General features: G+C 35.1%; 1 protein-coding gene across 1 annotated transcript in view; it reads left to right on the top strand.

Annotated features, from left to right (window-relative positions):
* The first annotated feature begins 2,122 nt into the window (after window positions 1–2,122).
* The window catches only part of LOC126975513 (RNA-binding protein MEX3B), a 60,071-nt gene continuing 47,537 nt past the window's right edge, over window positions 2,123–14,656 (top strand). The window contains exon 1 of the mRNA XM_050823448.1: window positions 2,123–2,500. Within this exon, the coding sequence (XP_050679405.1) occupies window positions 2,260–2,500 (241 nt within the window). The 5' untranslated portion in view covers window positions 2,123–2,259. The remainder of the gene's footprint in view (window positions 2,501–14,656) is intronic.

Raw genomic sequence — 14,656 nt, forward strand, 5'->3', positions numbered from 1 at the left:
ACGCGGACGAATTCGCGGGCATCAGATAGTATTCTATAGTTTAGTGTAAAGCGCAAGCCAACAAACTGTTAAAGTTTGATGAGAGAATTTATATTAGTATGTAACAAGTCCATATAATTTAAATTAAAAAATAATATGGAATTACTAATATATATGTCAATAAATACATTCATTTTCACATCATGTTCTAAATTTGTAATTTTCGAACACATAAAATAAGGTTCACCTTAGGCTGGACCACTGGCCACTCGTTGGCGGACTGCTGCCTGGCCTTATAGCCTAAAAACATGATCGGATATGGTACGGCCGAAGCATCGAACGCAGTCTGGAGGCCTACTCGCAAAATCGACAACGGAACATTCGGAACGACACTATAATACTCCGAATATATCGCAACTACCCTACTCTAACAAATGTCCGAATTCCTTATCGTTTATCGTAACCATAGACGAATATTTTGATTTTTTTACGATGTTAGTATAAATGAATTATGTGCAAACCTTGAAAAACAAAATATTATCTGTGCTATGTCGCTGTTAGGTGTCAAAAGTCAAAACATAGTTTAAGGACGCAAAGGACCATGCCAGACTCTGCCCCACCGATTTACGTCATTTATACAAAATGTACATATTCAAGAATTATGTAATGAATATAATTTGACCATTTAAATTTGAATATATAATACAAAACTTGCGACTAAATGAAATGTAAAAATAGTAACTCAACCCTTCTCGTTGACTTCCTATTTGTCAGGCGGCCATTTGCATTATTTTCTACACATAAGCGATCAATAAAACGACTTAAATTACTTGGTGGTAAAAAAAATCCTGTTGAATATGTAATTAATGTTTAAATAGTTTGCGTATGTTCATTTATTTAATATACACCAAAAGACTCAAGAAATTGACTCCACAATCAAAATAAAAACACAACTACAACTTAGCTTAGAAGGTGTCGTTGAGATTATCGTAAAAGTGACGTTTGAGTATTTGTGAAATTCGAATATTCGTCTCTGACATTTTCAACTAAGAGTAGGGTTGAGACCGATTATATCGAATAATGTTTCGTTTGTTCAATCATCGTTTCGACATTGAATACGATGTAACTAGGAGAAGTATTCGACACGACTAATGCCACGATATATCGAATATCGATTTTAGGAGTAGGCCTCTTGGTAGCAGACCTTATTCGATGGTACGTCGCGTTGTTCATCGCAAAAAATTATTATTATTATCGTCCGGACCGCATAGTGCGAGGCACCCACCGGATCTTCTAATGGTCCGGCCGTACCACATCCGACCATGTGCTTAGGCTACTTATTATAAAGCGCAAGGTTGCTGTAAGGTAACGAAGAGTCTAATAATTAATATCGGATAATTTTAACAATCGTGTATTCATATGCATTATTTTACATTTCTTGGTTACTGTTTTTGAACGTATTTTTAAATATATTTTAAAATATTTTTTTTTTGAATTAAGATTGCAATTTTCTTTGCCTATGTACCATCAACAAAATCAATTCATAATCCACTTCGCTGATAATTCTTGAAAAATCATGAAAACAGATTTATATTTGCACGAAAATTATGGAATGACAATTGTTGGATGGTCAGTGTATAATAAAATGATAACAATTACTTATGAAATGTATGTTCAAGTAAATTTCAACCTAACTACTCGTTTGTTATGACTGTAGGAAAATGAAATTAAGATGGGTCCCGATTACATTTTGTTGACAGTAGACAGATAGATATACTTTAACAAATGCAGTAACCTAATACTTATCCCTTCCATGTTAATGTTATAGCATCTCTAGACATTGCTAGTACACGTAAATAATAATGTTGTATAATGACCTCATGGTTGTATGTGAGCTCCTTGGATGGTCGGAGCTGGGTTCAGGGACAATCATCAGACGTGGTGGTAGGCCGCACCTCCTAGGTGTACCTCCGCTACCTGGAGCCTGCGGGCGGGCGGGCGGAAGCTGCATGCGATGCAGCCAGCCACCCTGCGGGCGGGACGGGGCGGGGGGGCGCCCCCCCACCCCCACACCCCTCCCCGCCCCCCGCCGGGCAGCGCGCGTGCGCCAGCCGCGCCGCGCCGGCCGGCAAATCAGTCTGCCGCCGCGACGCGACAAACATACACGTGTATCACGCTATTGACCGCGGCTTCCAAACAATCGAGCGTGACACAATATTTTGTAGTGACGGACGAGAGGAACACCTCTCGCAAACCGCCAAGATTGCTTCACAAGTGGAAATGCCTTCAAGCCTGTTCGGAGAACTGGGCGGCGACCTGGTGGAAGACCAGCGCGCGTTCCAGCTAGCTCTCGAGCTCAGCATGCTAAACTTCCCCGAGAGTCTGCCGTCGAGGAACCCGCTGGCCAGCCCGTTGGGATTTGCGCCGCAGTCGGACGACCGCACCAAGAAATCACAGAACATGACGGAGTGCGTGCCAGTGCCGTCGTCCGAGCACGTCGCAGAAATCGTCGGGAGACAAGGTACGTTCTAGTTCCGAGGGTATATCCGATGTCAGCCGGTCTGTCTTGTCGGTTGCATGCTTGCTGACACCTCCCTTATATAAGGGCGCACGTGTCGTTGAGGTTATGTTCGATCCGCCGCGGCCGGCTGACAGACTCCGCAGTCCGTCATCGTTGTTTGTTTACCCTCACAAATATGTGGTTCGCGTCTCGTAGTCATACCTCGTAGTTTCGTAGACGTACGTAGCTTATTGCATCCTCAATGCATTTCTGCAAGTACTGTATACATATTAATGTGAACATAATTGCATGTCCTAAGTTCCCATGGCGGCTGAGCAATATTTCTTTTAAGTCCGTATCTCATTCGAGCGTCTCTTGCTACCTATCTCCTAATTAAAAGATGCCGTTGAGCAAAAAATGTTAACCGAGGGTTGCCGGTTTTTCGAGTAAGGGTCGGATGAAAAAGTACCGACAAAGCACTCGGGCCTTATCTGAGACTAATTTTTCTAAATGCATTATTTTTGTGCAGAAAAAAAGCGATTTCGGTCTAATAATTTTTTAGATACCTATTATATTAGTCCAAAGACTTTTACATCTACCCGCAATAATAATTATAACTGACTTTTTAATCTAATATACATTCAAGTGAAATGAGGTTTTTTGATATAATTGATTGCTCTATTTTATTCTACTTGTAACTTTTTCTCATTTATTTTAATAGGTAGGTACTTATCCGTTATTATGGAACTTATTGTTCATATAAGTCTTACTTAAAAAATAACCGCCGCATGCAGGCGGTTGGATGCGCGGGCGCGGGCGCGTATTGACACTTTATTAATAGACGTCCGTCTGACTGTGTTCTATATAGTAATAGGTTTACTGGGCGGGCTAACAACTAGGGCATTCACATTTTATTACATTTCCTCGATCTTATGTCGCCCTGGTGTTGCAACGCGGCGTCGGCGGTGATCACTTACCGTCAGTCAGGTACCGAAGTCAATTTAATCTGAATTGATTTAGTTGTTTTCAAAAGATATGTTAATAAGTACGTCGTTAGTTATAATTTTATTTGCCCTTCATCGATCTATTGATAATTAAGATCTATTTTTTATTGCAAGGAAACATGTCTGTTTGTTTCGTTTAATCTCCGAAACGACTGAACCGACTTTCACTCGGTGAATAGATAGGTCATGTCATAAGGAGTCACAAAAAATAAGTTTACTTCAGAAAATGAATATTGTATGGTTCATTTCAAAGTATGATCAAATAATTAGATTGATACATAATTAATGTTTAAAGGAATATTCTTCCACTTGGTTGTGGACAAATAATAAAGGTTCGTTAATTTTCAATATTTGATCACAAAATATAAAAAATGATTGTATATTGCGGGTGTCGTTTGAGCCGTTTTTGTACGAAATAATATTTCTATAATTGTAATTGAGGTAAATTTTAAAATTACATTTAAATTAGATATGTCTTTTGCAATTGTAATAAAATATATTGGTTCATGATTACGTACTCAAGTTTGCTTGTGTGTGTAAAGTTTGTATGTTGAATACTTATGTTGGAGCGCAAGTCGTGGATGTTCATATATTATACAAATGTATGTTAAGGCATATTAAATTTGTTACTCTCACCTAACTCGACTATCTAGTTGAGTGATTGATAATTTATGTACCTACGTGATGTATGTCAGTTGTAGTTTTGGATTGGGATTTTGTTTTCCATTGGGAGGATTCTTTTCACAGGACTAGGTGTCTACCAACGCGGCGCTGCTTTCTGCTAAGCACTCATGTGATAGTATTTTTGTGGTTCAGTTTGAAGGATAAAGTTAGTAAAATGACTTTCCTAATCACAATTACCATCTTATATTTAAAAGTAACGTAATTGCGGACCAGCTCAGCATTTTGTATCCTCATAACTGACTAAAATTGTCAGCAATCTATGATGGGATCAGGGTCTCTTGATAGTAGTCGATCAGCCCTACACATGTTATTTTAATGTTACGCTTTTATTTAATAGGATTTATTTCAAACACCACTGCCGAGTTCTAAAAACTGAGACGAAATTGTCCTTCTCGTTAAAGGAAGTACAGAATTTATTGATTATAATATTGTCCTTACAACCATGAAAGAACAGGAAGTATATATAGCGAATGATAGTATAGTGGACTGTATTGTTCGCGACTCGATCTTAACTTCTCTTACGACTTCTGCAATGAAAGCTCAAAAATAAATCGAGGACATGAATGCCGACTCCCACAATACTGCCAACAAAAAGCTCCATAGAAAGAGCACACTGCGTAATCACACAATTGTACGTAGGAACAGCCTCATTACAAAAGCTCTTTGATCCCGCGTGCCGATTTATATTTTTTATGAATTCTTAAGAAAGCTTCAAGTACCTGCTGTCTTGAATGGCCCTTTCAAGTTTCTGTTGCGTAAATATTTTTTTAATTAATTTAATAGTTATGGGGTGCAGTTGGTTGGTTGCATTGTTGTATGTGCAGCTAAAATGTGCCAAGTCCCCAATTCATAAACAAAGACGTAAACAATCAGAGAGCATCCTCCTGAGTAATATAAATAATAAATATAAATAAGGCACACATTGACATTATCAAATTGGTGACGCCTGACCAGGCTGTCAGCTCGTGTGTGTGTCACCTGAGCCACACAACCCTATAACAAACAAGACTATATCTCATAAACCTTCATCTATAGTCTATGTCATAAACATGCGGTTTATGAAATTGTAACATTTGTATTGTGTATTTTATCCTAGCCACTATAACAATTAATAACAATTGGCCACTTTGGAAAATTAAATAATATCAGTGCTATTTCAAAAAATAATTTAAACATCGCTAAAACTTTTAAATAAAACACTTTTAAACGCGTGTTATTGTAACTGTTTTTACATTAGATTTTTGCGTAAAAGTTACATTTTTAATTTAGCAAATACCACTTCCGAGGCAATTAATGGCGCTTAACTTCATAATAACAACTATGACAACTTCTATCTTTTACTCATTTCATCTGCAGTCCGCCTGAAAATGAGTTCTGAAAAGGTCTTGAAACGTCGGATTAACTAAAATAAAAATCTAACTTTTACGCAATAATCCAATATAAAAACAGTTACAATTACACACACGTTTTAATTCTCTAAAAGTGTTTTATTTAAATGTGTTACACTCGCGTTAATGAAAGAAAATACTATAGCTTCGACTTGTTTTGTTATACAATGTCTAAATATTTCTATATAAGCGACATCTAAAGAGTTTTTGAAACAAGTGATCAACATGTGTTTAACTTTTTTTTTGTAATAATAACATTAAATTTTGTATAGCTTTATTTGATAAAAGTATTTAAAAAGTAAATTTCTTCGAATGTTGTACGACGCGGTTGGTGCGGAACACGGCGGCTGTGAGGACGGCTCGCACTTGGCTGGTTGTCCACTGTCCTGACTCCTGACTCGCTCTTATGATAACATAGACAGTACATCGTCATATCAACATGGATTCTGATTTCATCTATCTCCTTCTCTTTAACAAACCATCCAAGCATTTGTTGTCACTAGCGCTCCATTCTATTTCATTAAATAATATTCAATAACAAGGTATTGGACACGATGTTGGAAGTTACTGGACTTGTTTTTATTTTATTCTACACTAATTACTTCCAAAGAATTAATTAAATCATCGAGCCATGTAGTTGATTTCGCGAACAAAAGGCCAAACCTTCGTTCAAACCGTTAAAATTCAACTCGATACGTAATTACGACCTTATAACTACAAGCTTTCATATGACAAGAATATAAAACACATCCATTGAGTAATCTAATGGGAATTGGAATATCGCCTTTAGTACATACGTAATACGAAACTATAAAGGCTCGACACACGGCCGACTTGTGCAGAGCTTTTTATTAACTAACGTTGCTATAGCAACACATTCTTAAGTGAACATCTGTTATAGTTCCTTTGGCAAGTTCTTTATTATTTATTCTCTAAATTACAATACACCACGGTCAACACATACACATTTTGAATCAATATATGCGGTCTTCATAATTCATGAAGTCGTTGCAACGCACAAGTCTCGTACAAGTTAACGCACGAGGCCGTGTGGCCGGCCCATTAATTCTGCTTATTTCAATGACATGTGCTCAGCAATATCCAAAAAGAGGCTGTTTATAATTCTCGAGTAGGTGCGGACATTGCGTGACGTCACGTCCGTCTCTCGAACTCTAGTGTCGATTGCGGATTCGTTATTCGATTGTCTCAAGACGATCGGATCCTGTCGGCATGTTTGTTGTTTTGATTTGTAGTGGCGCGTCGCGCTGTCGTGGATCATGTAAATTTTACTTTTGGTAAATGTAGACATTGAAGACCCTTAATATTATAATTATGATCTTATATACTTCAAGAGTTAAACCATATCCCCTTTAAAATAATGAACGATATAAATTATACCTAGTGTCTAAATTATATTGTGATTTGTGGTCATGTCGATGTGTAATTCATCCCCGTCCGTCACAATCCGGTTCTAGTAGACGAGGCAGGACCGGTTCCGCATCAATGACTGCCAACCCCTGCTACGACCTCCATTCCTGACTTGAACGGTACAATTTTACAAAAAAACCTGCATCAGTAACGACTAGGAATAAACGAAATCAATGACATATCTAATGATACCCGCTTTGTATAACTTATACCTGATGTACTTTTATTACTTTCATTAATTATATCATTATAGAAGCAGAGTATTTTAGAATTAATTGTGTGTTGATTCCACAATATTCGTAGTATAGCTCTGATAGTAGGTAATAATAGTAGGTACTTAGAGGGAGTCGATGAGATTCTCAGTGTTGGTCAGCGTGCGTTCCGGTCGTCGCCACCACACTCAGGGTCAAGGCTTTAGCTCCTGTACACTTCTGCATACCTGGTACGTTCATTCAATATAATAACTATTCTTACACTGAAAAGAACTTTTTAATAGACTTAAAAAGTTTACTTATCGCTTGAAAGAGCTTTAGAAACTTTTAATAAAAATTCATAATATTCATTGAGTCTTATATTTCATAGACAACATTAGTTGGAACCACATTAATTTTTGACTACTATGATATTTTAATTGGTGTTCACAATCGTCTTTACATGTTGAACATCACGGAATTAGTTTTTAGGTAACTGCTATTACTTTAACAAGATTACACAAATCTAAACCGTTGACAATTTTTGAATGAAACTACTGCGGTAAAAAATAAACAAGCATGTGTACTGGCGGGGAGTCGTCCCGAAATTCCATGGCCCCATTTTTTGTGTAACTTGACAGATGCGCTCTGGGATGCCGCTAACCGCATCTTGCATCCTGCTTTCGGAAATGGGATCCTCGGATGTATGTCTACGGAGATGAAATCTGAAGTTTATTTCAAGATGTATCTATCGCTCTCTCTGTCTGTTTGCGTGGCGCCAGTTTTGGGAACGGGTCGTGTTAGCACGCTCTTGTTTGCATTGGAAGTTGGTGTAACAAGATTAAATTGAAACACTAGGCAAAGAATTGTGATTTAAACAAGTGAATGTGCCGATTGCAAAAGAAATGTTGCGACACAGTGTGACGGCCGCGGCGGCACCCCCGCGTCTGCACAACTTAGGGACCCTAATGAACGACTTCCTAATTGCCGCGGCTACACGAATAAACTCATAATCCGGCGCGAAATGATTCTCCTTCATTTAATTATGAACTTTCAGCCCTTTTGTCTCTGAGTTTGAAATTGAATGTCATATATCTCACGACGGTACTTGTGGACGCGAATGATTATTTATTATACATTTTATTGAGTCTTAAACGTCAACGTACAGCTGTGTTAAATGAGATCGTATGTGGATGGTATTTAGATTTATTTCTCTTTGATTTTTATTACGTTTGTTTCGCTTGTTGATATACTTATAATTTTGTTATATATGGTGACAAGTCGGTGTCTTGCTAATGTTGACAACAATCCATCTCGAGCTGTCAGACTGCGGCCACTTGGAATTAGACTCACTCCCACTTCGATTTACTCCTTAGGCCATTTCAAACATGTATCCAGAGGTTCATTATATTTCTAGAAGAACTAAAACACAGTCTCTGATGCATTTATTCGACATGGCTCGCATTATGAGAATGAAAAAGACTTGTTTATCATCTTGTCTGTGGTTAATGACAGGATATGAAGTTAACGCGGACCAGTCAATGTGTAGCACACAGACATGCTGGGATATTATGTTGTCATATGTCGATCTTAACCTAGTACAATAATGTGGTTCTTGAAGTTGGTTTTAACAAATTAGGACTGTAAAACTTAAGTATCATCAAAAGTTTAAATATTTCCACTTACCTATCGAAACATTAGAAACTTTACAATATATTATTATAGTTGTGGGTATGTTAATAGACTGGTTATAAATGAATAAATTTCGTAAATGTTAAGTACAGTTGTCATTACTGTGTTCACCGTTCGCCATCTGCTTTCAACCGTCGCCCGGGAGGCACCGAAGTGGTTTCTTGCAACGGGCGTCACAGCTTGAGCACCTGCTTGCTCCAACTGTCTTCACTTTTGAAATAATTTATTGATAACTCAAATAATCGCTGATGTAAATGCGTCAATTTAATGTCCTTTTACGAGACATCGGTAGCTTAATAATATCTTTTGTACGGGTTTTTAAATTAAATGAGTGATAAATTGATTTTTCATTTTTACGTTGTAACAGGATACCCTTGAACGGCAAACATATACTTTTGCGTTGAGTTTTATAAAAAAAAAATTGCACTTAACAATACTCTCTCATTATTTCGTCATTTATAGTTAGAATAGTAAGGTCTTATATAGTTACTATTTCTTTTAATTTAATGACTTCCATGGCTATTAATTAATATAATATGTCCAATTATACAAGGGCATTGGACACACACACGTGAACCAGTTACCAAGTTATATTCGGGCAAAAAAAATAGCAGGTGGGCAGTTATTGTAAAACTTTAATCCATTGTGAATTAAAGCGTAAATTACTTCCTACATACGTGCTTAAATTACACCATTGCCATTGATTGTTTCTGTGTTTTATTTTTCTATCTGAATTTAATTTTTCGCGTTTCTTTGGGATTTTTTATTACATAATATATACTTTGGCTAAACTTTATTCAGACTAAATAACAAAAAAAGTTAGTTCTACATATCTTTTAGAATTACTATAACACTTATTCTAGTCAAATATATTTAAAAGATTTCACTTAATTTCAATAACTTAGAGACAGTTACAGTACCGATGTGAGAACATTTACCCTGCGGTAGTTCTGGCATTTTCAAAATAGTACCGAAATAACGGGTACTCAGTACTTACGTAGTGACAGCTGCGTTGTACGTTGGTTACTGCGTGAGAAATACAACGAGCGCTCTAGTAGGGTGGGTTATTGTTATTGTACTGGCTGTATTTGTATTCAATACTTGTTCGCCGCTATTTTTGCTAATAATCGCGCGGGAAAACAGTTATAATTCCACCTGGGGACTAGTTACTCTTTAGTAAAACATTAGTAATTAAAGCAACCCATACTACATAGCACATACGGCACTCTTGTTGCAAATCAGAAGGTACGCGGTGGTCACAACCTCCTCTTTTTTAGGTCACATACTGCGTTAAAATAAAGTTTCCATACAATGTCGAATAATATAATGAATTATCATCGTTTGAAATGACAAGAATCAATGGTTTCTGTTTTATAAAAAAGTTATTGTTACATGTCATTAGGTTTTTTCTTTCAAAGGAATTAGAAGAGATCACTTGTTTCCTTTCCATTTCTATTTCGTTATCATTATGGTAGGATAATTATGAGATAAAATATGGATATCACATTTATTTGAAAAGTACTAGTACAAAGTACAAGAAAACAGAATCACTTCGTGATACTCATGTTCTAGTGAATGGTCGCAATTGTATGATGTATAAACAATGTATTAAGTACAAATTGTTTGTTGAACACGTTAAATCTCATAGTAGGAACATCTGACATTGCCAGAAATATAGTTGTATTATTTTGATACCTTTATTATTATATTAACTTATTGTTTCCTGAATGACTACAAGTATTTCCATATTTCATATAGATATTGTATCACATTAATTACACAAGTCTAGAAATAAGTTATTATTCAAATGAAAAGACAATGTATTTAGAATATGTATAATTATAACGTAGCATTTTCGTTACGTGTAGTTGTTCTAGAGACATATATAGAAAAAATAATTTGAGTTAATATTATTAAGACTATTTACGCTTTATACAAATAAGTAAAACTCTTGTACCTGTAGCATTCCTTTTTTTTAGTTATATATTTTTTAATGAAATAATCTCCTAGCACACTTTGAAAACCATAATAAGTATTTATTTGTCTTAGTCTATATAACTTTTAGATCATTTGGACGGTCGCTTGTGTTCATGAGGAATATATTATACTATGTATTTACACAAATCATTAGATTAGGAGTTTTCTTAACGTTTCTTTGAAAAATAATCCAACACAATATTTGACAACATATTGTGTAGTGTTCGTTAAGTGTAATCGCTTAGAGAATGATTTATTATGTGTTTGTACACAATCTGTTCGGTTGTGGAAGTCTTGGTTATCAAACAAAGCGGAAACGAAACATTACCAGCAATAATTAAGAAAATAACTCTCAATGAAGTGGCAATTTTAACGCGAACCAACAAAAGATGTTCATTATAAAAAAATGTATTGTTGTTCAAGTTTCCAAAAGTTTTCGATTGCTCCAGGCTATTATTATATCGGGTTGGGTTCGTTTCTCGTAATACCTTACCTGCAGTAAAAACTTTTACCTGCGATCTCTATATTAAATGGTTAGATGATGTGTGTTCATTATTTTCGCATTTTTCTCAAGTTGTTGAAGATATTTTATAAGATATTTTATGGCACAATAATTATTTAAGATGTTGAACAGAAAATATAATTAATTTGATTTTTTATTTATTGTAATGATTAAACTAACTATAAACATAATATTTATTACTTAATATAATAGTTGTTAGTTTTTGACTTTCAATAAGTGATGTCACATCCTAATTTGAATATAACTATTTGAATTTGACTTTTGAATATATATTGCTGTGGGGATTTTTTTTTGATGTTACGATTAATATTACGTTATATCATAGCAAATAGCCAGGTTTTCCTAGCTACCTGGATTCCCCCCCACAAACCTCATGTATTAGTTTTTAAGCATAATAAAGTTTTATCCCCCAACACGTAGATAGGGTTGTAGAAATAAGTTTACTGATACCTACATATATAAGGCTTAGTTGTAAATTGCTTTAATAAGTAGATTTAAGTAATTTTGTATATATATTTTAATATCAAATATAGAAATTTGGAACTTGATTTTTTTTTTATATTTTTATTTAACTTTACGTTTAGAACATGTTTAGAGACAGACAAGCAACCGAGTAGGCGAGGTCTGTAATGATTTTCTACAAAGTGCAAGGTACCGAGGACACATAATTGTGAACGAATATTATGTTTTAAGTTAGTGGGTGGCATGTGATTTCGTCCTTGTAAGCCGATATTTCCCTGGTGGAAATGTTCAATGCTTGATATCGAGTTGCTGTTGTCATCGCATGCTGGCACATTATTCTGCATCGTTAGTTATTTCATACGGGTTTCTACTGAAAGCCCATACGCCACCTGCCGACTGCCGACCGCCAATTAAAGATCGTCCGAGGAAAGTCGTCTGGTCAGTGGTTAACCTTCAAGACAACTGTATTTATAGCAATTTAAAAAAACAAGTATTTGTTTAATCTAATTCCTTTAACTCTTATCACATGTTGTGTATATAAAATCTAGTTACTCAAAAATAAATTATGGCAAACCAAATTAAAAACGACAATAATGAAATGAATACTTCTCACATATTAGTATAATGTTATGAATGTCAGAAATATAATTACCAAAGTTGAGTTAGGTCATGGTTGAGTGTAACAAGCGTTCCTGTTTGTACAACTTGTGTGAACCCTCAGGCAGTGTTTTATAGTTATGATTTACTGGCCGATCGTACAACTTTATATTTTTTGCTAGCATCATGCAGCAAATTTAGCAATTTATTTAGTAAGAGGCAGGTACTTATAGAATGACATACTTATAATTATATTTATTATGAAGCTGCAATAGCTAATGCACCAGATGAAAATATAAATTGATTTAAACATAGCTATGTATAGACGCCGATATTCATCATCTTTTTTTCTGTTATCCTGATTAATTAAAGTGAATCTCACTTTATTGATTAAAATAATCAATGATAAAAATTAGTCCCCTGTTACTTGACTTGATAAATATACAAATGAAATGAAAAAAATAATAATATATTTACTGACAAAATGGATACATAAAAATATAAATTAGCAGCGCTTTCCACACTAGGCGTGTCTGTATCGTGGAAAACCAGTGAACATATAAATACAATTAAGTTACCAAACAGGTTCATGAGTGAGGGTAAAATTAAAGTTTTCATGAGTTCTAAAAATATTTGATACAAGTAAGGGTAATATAATAATATAAGTAAGCAATATCTATGAATATAAACGCGTATATATATGTATGATTTTAACAGTGATTGTGTGAGTGTGTTTTGTAAAACCTTAATGGGTTATTTTAAGCAGGGCTTCGGCAAAGGCGTAGTCTAGAGAATGCAGTATATATTTTTAGACAAATTAATAATATATTCGAGCTTATTTACTTGAGTAAATAAATTTAACAGGCAAATGCAAGAAAACGTTGAGCAAAACTGGTTTTTACGAGGTAGTGTGGAATTTTAATTATCGTCGTCTACTATTATTTCGGAATAAAAATATGTTAGTTTGAAATGTTGTATGGTAGAGAGTTATGGTTTTTTGAACTTTACAAAACAAAGCTTAACTATATTATTTTATATTGAGTTAACAAATAACATTAGTTTTTAATTAAGTATTGTGATACTATCAGGCTCGGGACAGCGAGAGCAGTAGAGCTACATTCCTCAATAATAATCGTGAGTGTGATGGAGTCGGACGAGCGCCGGCCGCTTTGTATTTCACATGTTTTATTTTTCAGAACACCGACACCCGATATTATTTGGCCACTCAATTTGTTCTTTAATATCATCAAATCGTTTACGTGGATTTTTAAAATCACTTAAACGATACTGTTTTGTAAATTAAACTCATGCATACTGTCGCGCCTTTAGAGATATATAAAATCGTTTCTAAATATGCGATATAATTTGTTCATATCTAAATATTATGTTAAATCGATACATCGCCGGCGGTATTGAACGATTTTATTATAATTGGCGAGTCGGTCAATGCTTCTCGGAAATTCTTTTTTTAGTTCAAACTTAAGCGATATCTCGTTTTTGCTCGAGAGTTATTCGCTTTGTTCTCGGCCATATTGTTTTTGATGTTTAACGATTGGAAAATGAGTTGCGAGTGCGTCAGTCGAAAACAGTGAAAGTTGATGACAACATTTGCATTATTTTGGTCGAGTTTTCAATTGAATGCTTAAAATTTTGATACTTACTAACTTGACAATGAGGATGATCAGTTGTCACTGTTGTTGGTTATGGTATCTTACTTCCATCATTTATTTTAAGTGATCTCGGGTAAGTTTCAAACAGCCCACCTTTTCCACTAGAAGTAAAGCGACACTTTTGATCAAGAGGCGACACACAAACACACTTCCCTTAATTGATGAGGCGCGGGTCTCCCGCGGGACTCTAATATTCGTTGTATATAAATATTATTTTCATTGTACCAATACATACACTAACTTTTATATTGTTATTATCCCTATTAAATATGAAAGTAATTTCCTAATAGTTTAGAATAGTTACTATAGATATATATACAAAAAGGTACCTAAAGGGCCATTGGGCCCGCATTTTTTTATATTTTATCTATGTCCTATGGAAATGATTTCAAATAAATTTGTTACAATGGGCTCGCCAGATATCTTGACTTGTATTTGCTACTTTGTACTTGTAAATTAGAAAATATATATCGGGCTTAAATTTGACATTTAGTACCTACTGAATGTTTATATGTGTGTATACTAAGAATCCAAATATTTTGTATGACTAACTTCAGAGAC

This window comes from Leptidea sinapis, chromosome 36, assembly GCF_905404315.1.
Source record: "Leptidea sinapis chromosome 36, ilLepSina1.1, whole genome shotgun sequence".
Classification (NCBI taxonomy): Eukaryota; Metazoa; Arthropoda; class Insecta; order Lepidoptera; family Pieridae; genus Leptidea; species Leptidea sinapis.